Genomic DNA, 19300 nt, shown 5'->3' on the forward strand with positions numbered 1-19300 from the left:
AAACCCGTAATCCCAGCGGCTCTGACTCCTCATTCAGCACCTCGAGGGCTCCAAAAAGGATATCCAGAGTCTCCGCAACGATGACTGCATCATCTGCGAAATCAAGGTCAGAGAACTTGACATTCCCAAACGATGCACCGCAGCTTGATCTCTCCGGCATCATACCCAGAATCCAGTTCATACAAGTGCTGAAAAGTGTGGGGGGGGCCAGTACACTCCCGTGACGAACTCCAGTAACAACTGGAAATAAATTGGATATGGTATCACCACATCTCACAGCACTCTCAGTGCCAGAGTATAGTTCAGACATCAGATTTATCAGTTTTGGTGGCACCCCATGAAGACCAAGAATCCTCCAGAAGGCATCCCGAATCATGGAATCAAACACTTTGCAGAGATCAACAAAGGCTGCATGCAGCCCCTGTCGAAAACTCTCATCTGCGTTCGGTGAGGACCTGAAGATCAAGGATACGGTCAAGCGTTGACCTCTTTGCTGTAAAGCCTGACTGCTCTGGACACTGGTGCTCGAGCAGATGGTGGCAATCCCTACCAAGAATGATCGGAGCAAAGACCTTGCCTGGCACTGAGAGCAGCGTCACCCCTCGGTAGTTGTTGCAGTCTTGGCGATCACCCTTCCCTTTCCAGAGGGGAACAACAAGGCCCCTCTTCCAATCAGTTGGGATGATGCCTGTGTTCCAGGAAGAATACAGAACTGCATGCAACGACACAAGTGCAGAATTTCCACCAGTCTTGAGAAGTTCAGCATTGATGCCACAAATCCCTGGAGCTTTACCCCATTTCAACCAGTTCACCACAGTCTGTGTTTGCACAAATTAAGGTGGACCACAGCTCATTGGAGGGTGAGCAATAGTGATAGTAACACCCTCAACATCCAACTCAACAGCTGGTGGATCAGCCTGGTACAGCCACTCAAAGTAACTGGCCCAGTAGGCCTTCACTTCAGACTCTTCTGTCAAGAGCCTACCACCCTCTGCTCTCACTGCAGTGCTCCCGGGGATGGGCTTGGATGAACGCAATGTGCGAATTCCCTGTAAGCAGGGCGAGAATCACTGGATCACAGGTGATGCTCTCCCCCCTCACAGATTCCTCGCACATTGACCTTCTTATCCACCCTCAGCGCACATACTGTTTGATGCCTCAAGTCCCTGAACAGCTCAGCTCTGCCATTAAGCCTGCCCCTGTGACTGGTCAATGTTATCCAGTCTCCCTTGAGATACAAAATTCTTTTCACCCTCGAGTGAGTTCCAAGACATCCACTGGCACCATCAAGGATGGTGGTCTTGAAGGTACGCCACAACTCTTCAGGATTCCCCAAACACCCAGACCCCCCAAATCCCCACTCAGCATGTTCGCAAACTCCTCAGCTACCCTCTCAATCCTTGAGTTTGCCAACATCCAGCCTAGGTTGGGATGGTACCATTCCCCTGGATTTAAGCTGCAACTTCACAGTTGCTGCCACAATCCTGTAGAGGGCATTGAGGAACGGAGCACTCCAGTGAACATGCAGTTCTGGATCATCCTCCAGCGACCATCAACGAACACATGGTCAATCTGCTTTGCCACACCAACAGCGTTGGAACACCCAGTCCAGCGATGAACCTGTGGGTGCTGAAACCATGAACCAGCCACCCTAAGTCCATGACTTCTTGCAAAATCAAGGAACTTTGTGCTATTCATGTTCACAGTTCCAGACTCATGGGGACGAAAACATGTCTCATAACCATCCCTATCAGTTCCAGTCAATGCATTGAAATCCCCCAACACAAAAGAGTATCTCGCCTGGGGCACTGATCAATCACAGACTCAAAGTGTGGCAGAGAATTCGTCCTTCACGGTGAGATCACTCGCCTCAGTCTGAGCATCTCCAGAGACCAGGGAAACGACCCCCAAGGAGTGACGAATCCTTAGTCTTGTAATACTCTTGTTTACAGGTGTTACCTCAATTGTTATTGGAGTCAGCTTATTGTACACAGCTACAGCAACTGCTTGGGCATGGTAACCATCAGAGCGACTAGACCAATGGTAGGTTTTTCCACCTGCCATGATCTCGCCACTATCCGGTCTCCGAACCTCAGAGAGTGCTGCATTGCTGATGTTCCAACGCTGGTGCTCGGATGATAACAGAGACAGGTGATCATCCTCTCTTAGGGATACGACATTCCAGGAAGCCACCCGAAGGGACCGCCTCATTTTAACCCAAGGAGACTGTCATCTGGTGGACGACACCTTAGCACCACCCTGACACACTACGGCAATCTGACCCGGGAAGGTTACCCCGTGGTTTTCCTCCTATCATCAAAGAGTGGGGGTCCCAAAGGCTTTGCCACAATCCTGTCATCTGGTGAGCTGCCCTGTGGAGGGCAGTTGCACAGGAGGTACTCCCACGGAGTGGGTTTTCAATTTCCTTTGCGTTGTTCTTGTGTTTTGCGGAGTGAAGGGTTTTTCCAGTGGCCGGAGTGCAAATCCTGCCACCAACCTCCTTCCGGTCACATGACTTTCCATCCATCCATCCATCCATCCATTGGAACCATACTCTGTGCAGAGCGTTGGTGCTGCTTCAGCAGTCTCCTTGGCTGTTGGATACAATCCTGGTGGGTTGCCACTCCGACACAGGATACCAGCAAGCTGGCACTTATTTTGCCGACCTCGGAAGGATGACAGGCAGAGTCCACCCCACCTGGTGTTAATTCAACAGCCGAGGGGATTTGAACTCAGGATCCTAGGATCCGAAGCCCACCATGCTCACCATTAAGCCAACACCAGGTATGTACATGACTTTAAGTATGTCAAAATGGCCGATTTATTAAATTTCTTCAAAAATCTTCTCCAGACCCACCAGTCAGAATGCTCCCAAATTTGGGTTACAATATTAGGACAGGGCAGTGGTGATAAATTGCAGAGACCATGCAAAAATGTTGTCACTTCTTCTTGACTGGAAGTGTGTCAAAATGGCGGTCCCGCAAATTCCTTCCAAAATCTTCTCCTGATCCACCAGTCATAATGCTTCCAAATTTGAGTCACAACTTTAGGACACGTCCAAATGTTAAATTGTAGAGGCCATGCTTATCATGTGGCTGACTTAGTCAATTTTTAGGAAAATAACGTAAATTCCTTCAAAAATCTTCTTCTCGAGACCCACGTGCCAGAATGCTAACAAATTGGGGTTGCAACATTATGGTCGGGTCGGGATGTTAATTATATTGTGGAAGTCATGCGGATCACGTGACTTGAAAGTGTGTCAAAATGGCCGACTTGGCCAACTTTGAGGGTAAATCGCATTGATTCCTTTAATATCTTCTTCTCCAGACCCACCCGTCGGAATGCTACCAAATTTGGGTTACAACATTGGGACAGGGTCGTGATGTTAAATTGCTGAGGTCACGCCGATCACATGACTGGAAATGTGTCAAAATGACGGGCTTGGTAAAAATTTTGGAAAATCATGTAAATTCCTTCAAAAATCTTCCTCTCCAGACCCACCAGTCAGAATTCTCCAACATTTGGGTTTCAGCATTAGGCCAGGGTCCAGATATGACACAGGTCCGGTGGGCCTAGTTTTATAATCGTGATCAATATGTCAATGAATTAGTTTCTGTTTGAGCCATTGGCTTCTTTCTCGTGTCTTGTTATGCCAAGACCTCGAAGGGGCACCGTAAAGTAACTTCGAAGCACTTCATCTGCTATTAGTAAAACCATTCTGAAGTCACCGGAGAGAATTCTGACATCTGTTAAGAGAATGGTTTTGTGGGTGATCATGACATCGTGATCCAAAAGGCTGTCAAACGGTAACCCGAGATCATCATGGCACATCAAATGTTTTGAAAGATACTTGTGTAACAAACTTCTTTAAAATTATCAATTCATCAAGCTTAAATACACTTGTGTTTCTCTTCTTCGTGACGATGAAGACGCCGATAACATTAAGCGTTAATGTACAAACGTTCACGGTTAGTTGCACTTTATCCAGAGTGGTTAGTGGTTGGCCTGTTAGTGTTTCCGCCAGTTGCATATACATTTTGTTAAGCCTTGCGTTACACATCATGATTGAAACGTCAGACATCATGGCTAAGCTTAGTCAGTGGTTCTGAGCACACCTGGTAAAGTTCAATCCTCTGTTCGGACTGCTTGGCATAATAGTTAGGGATGCGCAGGATCCGAAACTCGGCTTTCACCAAGTTGGACGCGTTCTTCTCCATGGTGGAAACGTCGAACTTTAAGAGTCGGAAGTAGAAATTGTTGAGGTTCCTCTTGACTTTATCTGTGGGTGTCAGGAAAAAGAAGAAGGGAGTTTAAGAGAGAATGGCGATGTGGGAGGGTGTTAATACAAGTGAGAAGCTCAGATATGGGGAGTGTTTATGAACATGCTTTATATGTTATTGACAGCAGGTTTGCTTGATCGGTATGTGGAGGGAAAAAAAAAAAACATCGAGATGAAGAACTTGTAGAATCAACTAGAAAGGAAGACATGGACGTTCATGAGTGTATCCTTTCATTAAGTGGAGAAATCAGGATCACCCCGTTTGGTGCTCCCACGGAAGCACATGCTCATGATGCTGGAATCGCAGGTTAAAATCCCACATTCTGTTTTGATTTGTCCAATTTCTATTAATGTCCCTGTAATTCATACAAAAGTACACTTTTCTTCTTTAACAGGCACAATTATTCCCACGTTCTTGTGTGGTTCGGCCCAAGTCTTTCAGGAACTGGGTGGCCAGGCATGACGTTCGATTAAGGTTCGGGCAGGAATTTGTAATTTGTTTATAGTGTCGGCGATAACTTAACTACTCTTCACGAAGGACACCGTGGGGTCTTTCATGTCCACCAACTAATGCTCGCAGACAGGACGCCAGTTTAACGCCCATCCGAGGGTCGGCACACACAGTGATGAATTACCCTGCCTGTGAAACATCAGGATGACAGTTTAGAGCTGTGTCGGGATTCAAACCCAAGCCAGATAGCTTAGAGGTGAGTGTGCGTACCTCAAGAGTCTAGGACTCTCGGCCATCCTGCCAGCCCCCATATACAAGTACACTGATGTGTCCTGTATCCTTGTGCAACTTGTCATGCAAAATGTACGAGTTCCTCCATGAGGCCAAGGCACTTTTAAACCCACAAGGCTTCAAACCTATCCACGTGACTATCTCACTCACGCAGTGTGTAGCTCGGACAAGTGTTCATAATCTCCTCTCGAAGGCAGGAATTTTGTTCATTTCATCCAATGGACTCCTTTGATGGAGTAATGTTTGGAATTTTGTAAGTGAGCACATGAAGGTCACGTTTACTGTACATGGGGTAAAGATGAGTTGGAATGCATTTTAATTTAATACGAGTACACTTTGGGGAAAGGAAGTAGGGTTTGTTTGGGGGGGGGGGTAGGATATCGTAACATATTGTTGTACGTCGTAATATAACGGGTATAGAGTGAGAATCCCATGGAGATCTGTGGAAATCGATCAGGAAAGGGCTGGGAATGGACCCAGGGCTGGGAACAGAGTCCATCACTTCACCCTGCTTCCGAGTCCTGAACCGTTATTGGTGGTCCCAAAATGGTGAGGAGCCAAATGCAGTTTAAACTGCCGTCCTGGCATGGTGTGCTAAATTTGGGAGCACGTCCTTTGAATGAGGACGTAAATCCGGCTGGCCCAGCTGTATTTATGCTCCAAGTGTTAAAATGCTAATGTATCTCTCAAAAAGAGTATGCCGCTGTGTGTTGGTACTCTCCGACAAATTCCCTGCCTCGGAACAGGTTGATTATATATTTATTTTCTAAATGGACGTGAATGGTAGTTTAATGTTAAATGGCCCTGAGAATAAAACTTTAATTCCATGTTTTGGAGATGAAGACACAATGTGGAGGTTATTAGTCTTTTTCTTGCTGAATAAGGAAGCATTCTTGTGGGTTTTCTGCTTGGTCATTGTGACATCATAATGACATCCATTATTTTTTTTATTCCATTGGCTGAATATGACATCAACAAAAACACAGTTTTCTTTTCCTTACAAGATGTTTTCAAACATTAAAGATACCGCAAGCATTTATAGAAGACATCATGTGGCCTCAGTAAATTCCAATGGGCCGGTGTAAAATTAAGGAATAAATTCCAATTTCTGCCAAAGGAGTGCTCACTTCTTGCTCGATGTTCTTACATGGGGACACCTGATCTTCTTACATGCTCTCATACGGTGCCCCAGTTTAGCTCGGACGTAGGCAATACCTATTGTCAGGTATGTCTTGTCTGCATTCATTCGGTGCTGAGCAGCCTTCATCCAGAGATGTCGAAGATGTGACCGCACAGGGTCGTGGCGGTTTTATCGCCCAGGAATGGAAGCATGACCTCAGCTCTCGTGAAGAAACGTAGGTCGTCCGTTCAAGGTATGCCAATGGTTCAACTCGCTCACCTTTTGCACACATTGGTGAAACAAAATATTGTAGCTTATGGCACGAGATGGCAAGCAGCTGTTTCCAAGATTAAACCCATTTCTATTAGGTCATAATGTTTGTTCCTTTGATCCATTGAAGCCAGTCGATGGTTGAGCCAATGAGAAAGAGTCAGTAAGATAGGAGGGGGTTCTTTCCTTGTTGGACTTGAAACCAGAAAATGATGATTTGCAGGCTCCATGCTCTCTCGTGAGCGAACACAGAACTCTCAACCTGTGATGAAGAAGCCAAATGTTTTCAAACAAAATGGCAAAGACATGGAAAGAAAAACCTTGAACAGCAAAGCGCAGCAGAAATGAACTGAAGCGCGGACGCATAAATCAGCGGCGTGCAGAGAAAGTAAGCATCCCGACTCAATGATCGCACCCACGGCCCATTAGCGAGAACACACATGCTCGCCATATATCTTCTAGCTGCTGCACTCACTGCAAACACCGCCTCTAACACCACTACCCCCCCCCCAAAAGAACAAAATCTAAATATTTTGACTGGCATGTGTTCGCTTTCCCCTCCCAGGGTCTTCGCACAACTGATGAGGTGCACAGGCAACCAAACCTCTCCTGTTGGTTGTTATCTCCAAATGTGAGTTTCAAAGGATTGACCTCCCAGGTCTTAAAGTATATATGTATATTAGGTCATTACAGTTGAACCAATCAGTGTCTACCTTCTAGAGACCTGCGTATATAAAGCACGCGCCTTCACTTCCTTCTTCACTTGCTGTGATTTTTACCCTGAAGATTGCAGCACGAACAGCTTCGGTCACTATTATGTCGTGTGCGTGTGCGTGTGCGCAAGTTGCTGTTGTTGACTGCTATCTCCACACGCGGGTGGGTTTTAGGAGATGGAACGGAGACCTACCCGGTCTCAAAGTATCCATCTCTCACCATGATGGACTTTTCGATGCTCAGCTACATGACATGGACTATGAAGGCCTTGACCGTTCTGTTTAAATTTGCCAGAGCCGCCAGTGCTGGAATGATCCGTATAAAAATATAACTCACAAATAAAACATCAAAGGAGCTATCTATTTAGTACGTACGAAAGGAAGGGGCATGGCTACAATGATATGAAAATTAACAAGAAGGAAACAAAGGGAACTGGGGGGGAGGCTGTTTGGAGATAAAGACGGGTAGGGGTGTGGGAGGGGTCGGGAGAGAATGAAAAGAAGTTTGAGAGGAAGGGGAAGAGGGAGTACATGATGGAAAGGGGAGGGCGTGCGTATGGAGATGAAAAGTTCGTATCTAATACATAGATTCCCCCGTATCAACACAATTCATCAATGAACTGACGACCCGAATTTAAGACATTTTCATTAGCTGCAAAAGTCGTCTCATTATGACGTCACAATTGCAATGCATATTAAGAAATGTGTGCCTTTTGCAATGTTGTAAAGAGGATCACCATTGTTGAAGCAATTTCATGCGTGAAAATAGCTTAAAGCTGTGCACTCACTATCCATGTTCATGGCGACCATGTGGACCTCCTTGGCATAATACTCCTCTTCACTGCGCTCTCGTTCGCACGTGGCGGCGCGCTCATTCGCCTGCTCGGCGAGCATGTCCCGCGTACTGTTGTACAGCGCAAGGACCTCCCCGGGCACAGAACCCCCGCGGGGTCCATCGTCCGCGGGTAACTGCGAGAGGCGCAGCTTGCTCAAGATCTGCCCTCGGATGGCCTCGATGCGTCGGCGTTTCATCAAGTCGGCGTCCAGCGACGAACACGTGGCCATGCTCAAGCAGAGGTTGATGCTCGACTGCAGGAGCATGAGTGCGAGAAGAATCGCGGAGTGCATGATCGATGGATGGATGGTCTTGCGTTTGTTCTCTATATGGACTGTAGCCTGTTCTCCTTTGCGGTGTCTCTTCGTCTTATAGGCTCTCGAGATCGGATGTACCCTTGTGTCACACTCGCCCTCTCCTCGTCACCCCCGAACGCTCCCAACCCCTCCTCCGTGTCGCTATATATATATATATATGTTAGTGAGTTCCCAAAACGAAATACCAGTTGGTGCAAGGAACAATCATGGAGGTGCTTTCCGTTTGATTATCACTTCTGCTTCCCCGTCTTCTTGTGGACACCTGATCTCCTCATCCGCTATACTGCAGGGCAGAGCGCGGTGCCTTGTCCGTCTCTATCGCATGAAGACATCGCGCAGTTTCTCGTCGTGGAGGTTCGACCAACGACCTTGGACCCATCCGTGTTGGTAACACAAGGTAGAATAGGCTTACTTTTTCATTTGGTGCCTAATATACCTGCGTCCGATATCCGCGTCGTTCGCTCAACAGGTGGAGTGAATGTTCTGAAGGTATGCCAGCACGGCTCCTGATCCTGAGTGCGCAGCTGGGACAGACGCGACTACTTCCTCAGTCGCACACCCAGGATGATCGAATCGCATCCTGCTACGGCGCTCAGGGCCCGGGCGCATGGCGGCGCCGATGCACAGGTGAGTGAGAACGCTGCCGGAACTTGGCCACGTCTGTCGGCTGCTGATGCAGGGGAAAGCGGTTTTGTATGGAGCTCAACTCAAGGGCTGGGCAGGGCGGGAGGGACCGGAGATGGAGGAGAGCATTGGGGGACCGAAGCATGCAGTCTCTTGAACTCCACCCTGGAGCCAAACGAGGGGAGGGGTTGCCGGTTGTTGGCCCTGCGGCAGGCTGGGGTCGCAACGCCCCCGAGTAGTACTGCGGAGCCATTTGAGATGGGACGCTGCACTTCGCTTCGGAGACCACACCCCGATGTCAACAAAATAGGTGTGATCGGCGCATCCGTGGTCTCGACTCACAAAGTCAAGAACTTTCAAAGCTTAAAATATCGCAGATGTACACCTGTCGGCCTTTATCGGCACCATATTCTGACCACCTGCACTCGTCGGAATACTGCACGAACGTCTGAACGAACTCTCTTATTGGTTGATATATTCAACCTGTTATTAATGCTTTGTGGACGTTAAACGGGGCTTCCTGTCTGTTAGCATTAGTTGGTGGATGTTAAATATCCCACGGTGTTCTTCGCGAAGAGTAGGCGAGCTATCGCCAGCATCCTGAAAAAATTACAAATTCCTGCCCCAACTACTCTCTAGTCGAACGTCAAGCTGCTCCAGTCCGTTCATGCAAGACTTGGGCCAAGCTTCCTCGACCAACCCCACATGTGGGAATAATTGTGTGGCCGTTGAAGAAGTAGAAGAGGAAGAAGAAGAAGGTGATGATGATTATGATGATGATGATGATGATAATCTCTTTACAGGTGTTTTTTGTTGATTTGTAACACACTGGTGCGGGCCCGTAGGTGCGTGCCAGTATGTACAGCTTCGTTCCTTCGCTCTCATAAACGACGACTGGATTGGGTCATTGTTTCAATTAGATCGGACCAACCGTATCATAAATGGCCATAACTTGGGAAACACCTGGGAAATGTACTCAGGTCCCCAGCGTCAATTGTGACGTCATATCAAACGAAGAAGAAGAAGAATTGTGACGCCTCATACATAATCATCGATCACAGTAAAACCGTGATAGACAGTGGTAGAACCACGACGCGATATTTGCTGCAATATATTTTGAAGACGTGGAGGCGATATACTATTAAGGAGATTAATTTGCATCGAATTAATATTACATCATTTATTAAAGCATTTAACCTTCTTGTTGGACTCACCACCTGTGTGTGTGTGTGTGTGTGTGTGTGTGTGTGTGTGTGTGTGTGTGTGTGTGTGTGTGTGTGTGTGTGTGTGTGTGTGTGTGTGTGTGTGTGTGTGTGACCGCTGTTTCTCGACAACCTCTGGTCCGATGTAATTGAAACTTGCCAGGTATATTGCTGGGGACCTGAGGATGTGCCTTTTTAAGGTTTGATATTAATCGGACAAGGGCTTCCCAAGTTATGGCCATTTATTTACCAACCAATGACGTGACACGTTGCTGCGTAGGCCGGTGCGCGGCCGGCCGACGATGACGTCACGGGTCGTGCCGGTTGCCTGGCAGCAAATGTCATGGCAAGCAAAGACGGAGGTAAACTTGATTTTAATTTGGATTTTAATTAACTCTGTGTGTGGTTGTTGCGAGAACGCAAGAGCGAAGGAAGGGCCTGTGTGGTTGTCGTTTCTGGCTCGCGGTTTGAAAGTTTATTATTATTATTATTATTTTTTTTTTTTGCACGTACGGCCACGCACGTACGGGCACATGAGAACGAAGGAACGGCCTATGTGGTTGTTGTTTTTGGCTCGCGGTTTGAAAGTTTTTTTTTTTTTTTCCCACGTTCGGCCACGCACCGACGGGCATGCACTAGTATATTAGATAATCCATACAATAACTCACCGACCGGTGTTTGTGTGTTTGTGTTTGTTCATTTGCCGGGATACTTTTCCTACAGTTCTCGGCTGATTGCATCCAGACTTGCTACATAGGATCAGCATGACCTCAATTAGTGTGTAGGTGTGTTTTTATCTTTGCCGGTGGTCTTCGGGAGTGAGTGGCGGGGGGAGGGGGATGGCACAAATTTTATATGTAAATTGTGTATCATGTAGCTCCCTCCCCTAATCCTCCCCTAATGTGTACCTCCCCTAATCCTGAATCACCCATCTTCACCTCAGCAAGGAACCACGACTCATGGACCAAGCTGTCTCCTTATCTGAACTCAGATTCCCCCTCCATCCCCGAAGTGGCTACGATGTAGATCCACACGACCTCCTGTGTGGCCTCCGTGGTACGCACAGGTATGCCCAGTCTCGGTCTCTTCCTTCTTAGTCTCATCCTTACTTGGCCTCATCCTTCCTTGAGTCAGCACAGAGTCGGCAAAATCCAACAAGCCGCAACACAACGCCAGTGTGTCAGGCAGCGACCTGAACACATGTTGATCGGTGCAACTCCAGGCACCTCTCGTATGGCCCTCTGCCCCATCAAAGCTGCTGCCTCCAGGTCAGTTCTTGCTTCCATAAAAGTCGTTGTATTCGGCATGGTCCTGGATCCCACAGAACTCGGTCCCATGCGGGTGGAACTTGGCAAAAATGGAGTCGCCAAAACTCGGATTTTCGTTCTCAGCATGATGCCAGGCCGCAATGCCAGGCCACGTCCTGAACGCATGTCAATCAGTGCAACTCTGGGTGCCATATGCGTAGCCCTCCACCTCACCAAAGCTGGCATACTCGGCTGCCGTCCACGCCTGGGTCGGTTCTCACTCCCATCAAAGTTGTTGTATTCAGTGCAGTCCTCAATGCCACAAAACCTGGTCTCTCTCGGCCTGAACATTCGGAACTTTGCAAGAGGGAGTTCGCCAAAACACAGGCCTTCTCTCCCAGTAGCATGGGGTCAACAAGTCCCACCAAGCTGCAGGGTCAGGCCGAGTCATTAACGCATGTCGGACGGCGTGATACCTGGCACCTCGTGCGCATCTTGTCCCATCGAAGCTGCTGTTTTTGGCTCGGTCTTCACTGCCTTTGTTAACTGATGTATTCGACGTGGCTCTTGGTCGTGTGTGTGTGTGTGTGTGTGTGTGTGTGTGTGTGTGTGTGTGTGTGTGTGTGTGTGTGTGTGTGTGTGTGTGTGTGTGTGTGTGTGTGTGTGGTGACTCTCGGCCTTATCAAAGCTGTTGTAGCTGCAGGTCTAGGCCGCGTCACAAACGTATGTTGAACAGTGAGACAACGGGCGCCACATGCGCAGTTATGGGTGCCACCAAAGTTACGACCCTCGTCACAGGCTTCGCTCACATTGAACTTGGTATTCGACATGGTCTTCAGTCTCATCTGTCCCCGACGAGAGGGAGGTTGCAAAGTGCACCACCTCCCCCTCGCCGCCATCTGGTTGTGTGTGTGTTTGATTTGTGGGTGACAGCTCTTCTGTGGGCCTTAGACGCTGGAGAAAAAAACCCACCATTTTCTGTTTTGTGTACTTATTACGTCATACTTCACAGCAACACAGTATTTTTAAAGGAGCGTTTCTTGTGACCTGGTGATTTTATTTATCTTGCATAACCTCTGAAATGCTTATTAACATTGCAAAAAAAAAAAAAAAATGGATATCATGTTTTGCAAGAATCAGGCAGCACTGCCCCATGTTGTAAAAAAACAACAAATTCTTGGGCTCATCGAAATGAATGAAAACTGTTTGTAAGCCTTAAGTTGCAATTGTTGCTCGTGAGTTATTTTAAGTGAAAGTATCTCATTGTATCTTTGTCTGCGTGGTGTTTCCGTTTGAGCACGAAGGTCATGATACTGTGATGTCAGTTTCATAATCCAAAATACTGCGTTTACATAAGATCTAACGTCTACTGATGCCCTTGTTCCAAATGTAATATATGCATAAACTTCTTACCAAAGGAGAATTATAGGAGGCTCAGGAAAAACAGAAACCCATGCAATTGCTAAGACGAATGAGAAAGTAAGACATATTAGCAAACCCAAAACTATTATATCATTTACCTACTTTCTTCAAATATGCCTTGCATTAGTTACAACCTACACTTACAACTACAGAAACTATGTAAACTACAGAAAACTTATAAGTCCTACAACCTCCTGAGTTTTATTTTTGGTGTCACGACAAGATGAATCTGTGAGCATTTGAGAAACTGTTCCTTGGACAAGTCTGGTGGCACCCTTGATTTTCAGAGCAGGATTTTGCTGATCCTCATCGATGTCCATTGTCAATGCTGACCTCCCTGGCACGATCTCCAGCATCGTCAGATGAGCAGGTGACCCAAGATAACAATAACTGCAAAGATACTAACATGAGGAACTCGACGGTGGAGACTCAAATTTTGGCTGGCTCTGCACTAATCAGGAAACCGTGGAACGATGTTGAATCAAGTTGGCCAAAGTAATACAGACGTGGGTGCTTTTGGCCACCATGAGTCCACACGTCCTGCCAAGCTGGCTCTATTAAAGCATTCCAAGGGCATCGGATAGACAGCCAGCCCGCTGGGGGCAAAGCTTGTCTTGGGACTGACACCCAGTTCCAAGATCCGATCCTGCTTTTGTCGACAGTGGCAACAATTGTCCGAGTGTATCCCACTTGCCACGGCCCAGAGGCGGCCGCCACGGCTTGTCAGCACCCTTTGCCTCCACATACACAACCGCCCCCCTCCCATGGGCTTTCCATACCCAGCACAAGGCACCTCATCCAGACATGAGCCTTCCTGTTTGCTCAAACCATGCCGTGCCCCGGCGAGATTTCGCGATTGGGGTTTGCAGAAGGCCAGCCAAGGTGCTGGCACCCTGTGGCCACCGCAAGGCAATCGGGTCGGCCAGGATTTGGCTGCCACTAAGAAAAAGGTTTGCTGTTGTCCGTGCCACGAACGATGCTGTCTATAGACAGCCGAAGTGTTGCCGCCATCCTCAAAATAAACCTGCCATCCTTCTCACCTTACCAAGAGCCTGATTTACACAACGGAACTGTTTCCCTCCGTAAGGTTCGTGCCCGGAATCTTGTATCGAATGACCATCAAAAAGGTCATCCAAAGCAAGTGGTCATCAAATGCAGTTCCCTTATTAATCCATTAATAAATATCAAAGCATTTTCGTAATTAGCTTTTGTTAGTTTCATCCACGGATTAATTCCTGTTCATAACCTCTATGATGGTTCAGGTGCACGTAATCACCTTTTCCACTTGGCCTTGAAGCGTGAAAAAAAAACCTTCTCTTGGACATAACAGACGTCAACAGGTATTCTTCCAAAGGAAAAGGAAGTTTTGCAAATCAGCACTTCATTCAAATTTCAAATTGGCTCCTCCTGTCAAAGGTAGAGCTGTGCTCCCTACCTGAAAGTATCCTCTCTGTTCTGTACCTGCCTTGACCTGCCAGTTCGATGGAACAATGACTGGCGCTCCCGTGATCTTTCCAACACGAAGTGAATGAATGGATTACCTTGTACGTTATATCAACAGAATGCTCAGAATGCAGTCTTGTAACTCTGATTCTGATGTACCTTACTCTTTTACAGAACGTTGATACTGTCAAAGTACTTTCTTGGCAAGAGTTATACTGGGTGGTTTGGCATTGCCTTCTCAGCATTCTCTCTCTCTCTCTCTCTCTCTCTCTCTCTCTCTCTCTCTCTCTCTCTCTCTCTCTCTCTCTCTCTCTCTCTCTCTCTCTCTCTCTCTCTCTCTCTCTCTCTCTCTCTCTCTCTCTCTCTCTCTCTCTCTCTCTCTCTCTCTCTCTCTCTCTCTCTCTCTCTCTCTCTCTCTCTCTCTCTCTCTCTCTCTCTCTCTCTCTCTCTCTCTCTCTCTCTCTCTCTCTCTCTCTCTCTCTCTCTCTCTCTCTCTCTCTCTCTCTCTCTCTCTCTCTCTCTCTCTCTCTCTGTCTCTGTCTCTGTCTCTCTCTCTCTCTCTCTGTCTCTCTCTCTCTGTCTCTATCTATCGAGTGCAGCCTGTGGCTGCTGGTTGCATCATTGGTTGGGACATGGCTATGCCGCTGATACAGTGTCCCCCTTACCAGTGCACTGGTACTCATTTTGCTGACCTCGGAAGGATGGCAGGCTGAGTCAACCTTCTGGTGTATTAATTCAGCGACCCAACAGGGATTGAACTCAGGACCCGAGGATCCCAAGCCGCCACCCTAACCACTAAGTCAACACCAGGCTTCCCAGCAGTAGTTTGGGCAGAAATTTGGAATTTGTTCATGGTGCCGGTGATCGCTCGCCTACTCTTCACAAAGGACACCGTGGGATCTTGAACATCCACCAAATAATTCCGGCAGACGGGACTCCCAGTTTAACAGGTCATCTATCCGAGGGGCGGCATACACGTGCGAAACACCAGGATGACAGTTTATAGCTGGGGTTGGAATTCGAACCAAGGTGAGACAGCTTAGAGGCTAATGTGCATAATGTGGTCGCCAAAGGTAAAAGTGCTGCGGTAAAGTATCAGGACCGATTTCATTTTCTCTGTTTGCCTGCAAAATAAATATCCACAGCATGAAAGTTATCGCAATAACTCGAATGGTTGCGTATCAATGGAGGCATGTTGTGTGCGCAGAAGCTGTTTTGCTTTTTGCTTTCGGCCACGGTGCTTTCAGAAACATCCGCCGCATTGTGTGTGCTCAGCTCCAGCGGTAAGATTGGCGCTTCCGCTCTGTCTCCGCACGTACGCAGTGCTCCCGGGGACTCTGTATTTTGCCTAAAAAGGGGCTGCGCGGTGGTTGGAGCCATTTAGGCCTTTGAAGTTCTTCTCGGTCCCAGCCCACCAGATTCTCGTCGGAAAGCAAGTTGAAAGGGCTACACGTATTATTGAGGAGATTCAAAGTCTCCATCAGAGGTGTGAGTTGGAGAACAGTCCTTAACCACGTTATAATGAAACACAATTTCTACTAACGAAATTCCGATGTAAAATTGAGCACGTTCTTGCTAAAACGAGCCCACCGTGTTCATTTACCATGGACTAAGAGAGTAGATGTGATCTAACAATGTAATAATTTATTTACCTTTAATTCGCCAAATGATTCCTTTCGATGTAGTCACGACATACCAAGCATAAAGGGCTGCCAAGTCGTTCAGACTTTAACCACTTGACCATTGAGGGGTTGGATAAGATACTTGTGATCGATAAAAGGGTTTGACTGAAATGATTGCGTCAACCCTGAAAACTACAGCAAGATTGGTGCAGCTGGTACAATATTGCAGACAAAAATATTTTACTGACGAGTGTAGGATTTTGAGACTTGGGAGAAATCAAAAGACTGTTTTGATCATTGAACATCCTGTGGTGGGAAAGGGCTCTTGACTCGTCGGATCAAAAACTGCCATCAAAGGAGTAGTGTACATACTCAAACCTGCATCATTCACACTATCAGCGTATCTTTAATACATTATTAGTTCCCTACCAGTTTCATCAGAGGGAACTATATGCTTTCTGTCCGTCTGTCCATCCATCCCACCTGTGGTTTTTCAGACTTTTTTTTCCCCCATACTCTTTAACACAATCAATTTTTAATATGCGGCTGTTCCGCTAATGCAGTGCTCCTGTACGTTCGGGAAAGAATTTGCAATTTGATAATTCAGGGTGCTGGCGATAACTTGGAATGCTGGTACTGTATTAGCAAAAGATACCTTGGGATCTTTAACGTCCACAAACGACCAGTGCTGGCAGACGGGTCATTCGGCTTAATGTCTTTCCGAGGGACGGTACATGCATTGATGCCTCGCCCTGTCTGCAAAACACCAGGGCGACCGTTTATAGCTGGGTCGACATTCAAACCCAGGAGACCGCTGCTCAGAGGTGAGTTTGCATATCTCTATTCTATGGGGCTGATTTTACTTTATCAGTGTGTAATAAGACATCACCTACATATTGTGTTCACCATCCCTCAGATTCTCCGGTACACCCCATTTCCATCCTCCTCTTACAACCTCTTAACCCCTTCTCTCCTTTAACCCCTCCTCCCACCACGCCCATACCCTCCCCTCCCAGCCCATTTCCAACTCCCTCATCTTCCCTTTTCTTGCCTCTCTCCTTATTTTCTCTTCATTGCCCCATCCCCCAACCATTGCATGACGTAATATGTACATGGCCACTAAGTGGTGTTTATTCAACCGAAAGGTCATTCCAGGACTATTGAGGCAATTAAAGGGATTTACCAGTAAATATGGTGACTGGTGATACAATTCGAGAAGGTTCATCCAGCATGTTTCAACTGTCCTTGAATCAGAGCTGAATAGCAAAAATAGTTGGGAAATAGGAATTTGTATCTTTGGCATAGCTCAGATAACTTCATTTCCTCCTCACCAAGTTCAACGATGTACAGACTGAAGAATCTAGGAAGAGACTCATGAACATCGGTCGAACTATGACAAAAAAAAAAAATGGAGAAATCTATAACAACAGGAACGGACGTGATATAGCACAATCGTGGCCAAAGTGAGTTCGACTTGTGAGAGGAATGCTATGTGTTTTAAAACAACATACTTGATTGGTGATTATTTTCATTGTTTTAATTCCCAACTATGGGATGAGAAATTACAAAGTTAAAGGCGAATTTTTTTGAAAACAAAACTGTGTGCATCAACTTGTTAACAACTCATGTTTTCTCCGCAAGCTGTGGGATGATTAATTATTAAATGATCTATGTAAACATTTCGTATGGATCGAATTCAGCTCGCTGGCTGCATCATAACTTGTGTATAAACAACAGGGAGAAAAAGACATAAAATGTCATGGCCCCCGTGGTTTTAGTAATTTTGCTGGACCGAGTTAAAGGGCTAACCCATATTTACAAGATTTATGTGTTTGTGCAACTGATTTGAGTGGTCATGTGACAGGGAAGATTGCGTACGATTGGGTTATTCGGTCGGCCATCTTGGATCTGATCTCAAAAAAAAAAGATGGATATATATATATATATATATATATATATATATATATATATATATATATATATATATATATATATATATATATATGAGGCCCCGCGAGGAGGAGTGATGTAAGCGACATTTTTTAATGATATGATGATGATAGGCTCAGATGACAGGGTAAGGGTTAAAATAGTGCTTTATGGCATTAACTCCAAAATGGCCGATGTATCCCTTACATCACTCCTCGCAGCACCATATATATATGTATATATATATATATATATATATATATATATATATATATATATATATATATATATATATATATATATATATATATATATATATATATTGTTACGAATTAGCCGGTTCGGATAGCCACGCACAACTGCTTAAGGCCCAACCGCAGTCGCGCGTCCGCCAAAAACCGGAATTCAGTCGTAGCTTCTGGACAACTCCGGAAACCTGCTACGGGTGCCCTAACGCACCATAAACTGTCAATATTCTGTCCACACGGTACAGGGTTAATCGCCGAATCTCGATATACCTAATGATCCGCGCAGACAGAAGTACCGAGAATTTATACCTCGGCGGAACTCGTACGGAAACGAGCTGCTAAGCACGCTCGTTCCGTGTGCGATGCCGAGCTGTTTTAATCGCCAAGTTCCGTCGGACCAATTGACCACTTTATTTGGCTTTAATAGCCGGCTAATTTCCCGAACGCTGTTATTCGGTCGGCCATCTTCCGTGATGGAAGTCAATGGGAGGAAATGACGCAACGAGCAGATTGACATTCAAACAATGGGGGCATTTATTTCAACAGGCAAGCAATCAATGGGGGAAGGGGACATGACACAAGAAAAGCCTACAGCCGATGTCTATTATGTACAGGCACGCACCTCACCAACAATTCTACTTATAAAGACAAGGCGCCACAGAACACTTTCATACAAACCCCCAGAAAAGAAACGGGCTCGTGAGCCTTTATTCCAACTCGGAGCCTGGGTGACTGAAGGCTCACAAGAGGCCAGGCAGGTCACCTGACCGCCCCTTGTGACGGCTTGAAGGTCTTCGGGTCGGTGACCCCTGATGTCCCTGCTCGCCTTTGTGTCGCTACGCGCCAGTCGCTTAGCGGCCGGGCGGCTTGAGCAGCTTGCTCAGTTCCCCTCGGTCGTATGGCCTCCACTGCGGCCTGGTCGGTCGGGCCTGGCCGGCGACGCGCTCGGAGGAGTGAACGGGTCTTTTTGCTCTTTTAGAGTTGATGCTCTTCGTGTCCCATTCACTACGTCAGCGTCGCTCGACCGTCTCAGGGCCGTTCGCCCGGACCACGACGCAGCTGCCCGACTCCAGAGAGGGACGAATATCCCGAGTGCCCGCTTCTCCTCGCTGCCACCACCGTCTGCCTCCTCCCCCGAATGCGTGCTCCATGTGCCTTCCTCTCCCGTGACTGCCCGTCTCCAGAGAGCAACGAATCTCTACGAATTCATTCGAGTTCCGCCCTTATATTGGCCCGGGGCGAGCCGCTCTTTGATCTCAGATCACCGTGTGTGTGATCATGATCACC

The 19300-nt window shown here is 47.0% G+C and overlaps 1 protein-coding gene and 1 long non-coding RNA gene across 2 annotated transcripts in view; one reads left to right on the forward strand and one right to left on the reverse strand.

Annotated features, from left to right (window-relative positions):
• LOC147014009 (uncharacterized) overlaps nt 1–6328 on the forward strand; it is a 183134-nt gene extending 176806 nt beyond the window's left edge. Inside the window, exon 3 of the long non-coding RNA XR_015050610.1 lies at nt 4405–6328. This is a non-coding gene — a long non-coding RNA (uncharacterized LOC147014009). The remainder of the gene's footprint in view (nt 1–4404) is intronic.
• LOC147014010 (transforming growth factor beta-2 proprotein-like) overlaps nt 1–8939 on the reverse strand; it is a 38738-nt gene extending 29799 nt beyond the window's left edge. Inside the window, exons 1-2 of the mRNA XM_085851570.1 lie at nt 7913–8939; nt 4116–4279 (exon numbers count right to left, since the gene is read on the reverse strand). Of these exons, the coding sequence (XP_085707696.1) occupies nt 4116–4279; nt 7913–8252 (504 nt within the window). The 5' untranslated portion in view covers nt 8253–8939. The remainder of the gene's footprint in view (nt 1–4115; nt 4280–7912) is intronic.
• Nucleotides 8940–19300: the final 10361 nt, after the last annotated feature.

The sequence above is a fragment of the Eptatretus burgeri genome, chromosome 13, assembly GCF_056783735.1.
Source record: "Eptatretus burgeri isolate ZD-2024b chromosome 13, Ebu_testis_v1, whole genome shotgun sequence".
Classification (NCBI taxonomy): Eukaryota; Metazoa; Chordata; class Myxini; order Myxiniformes; family Myxinidae; genus Eptatretus; species Eptatretus burgeri.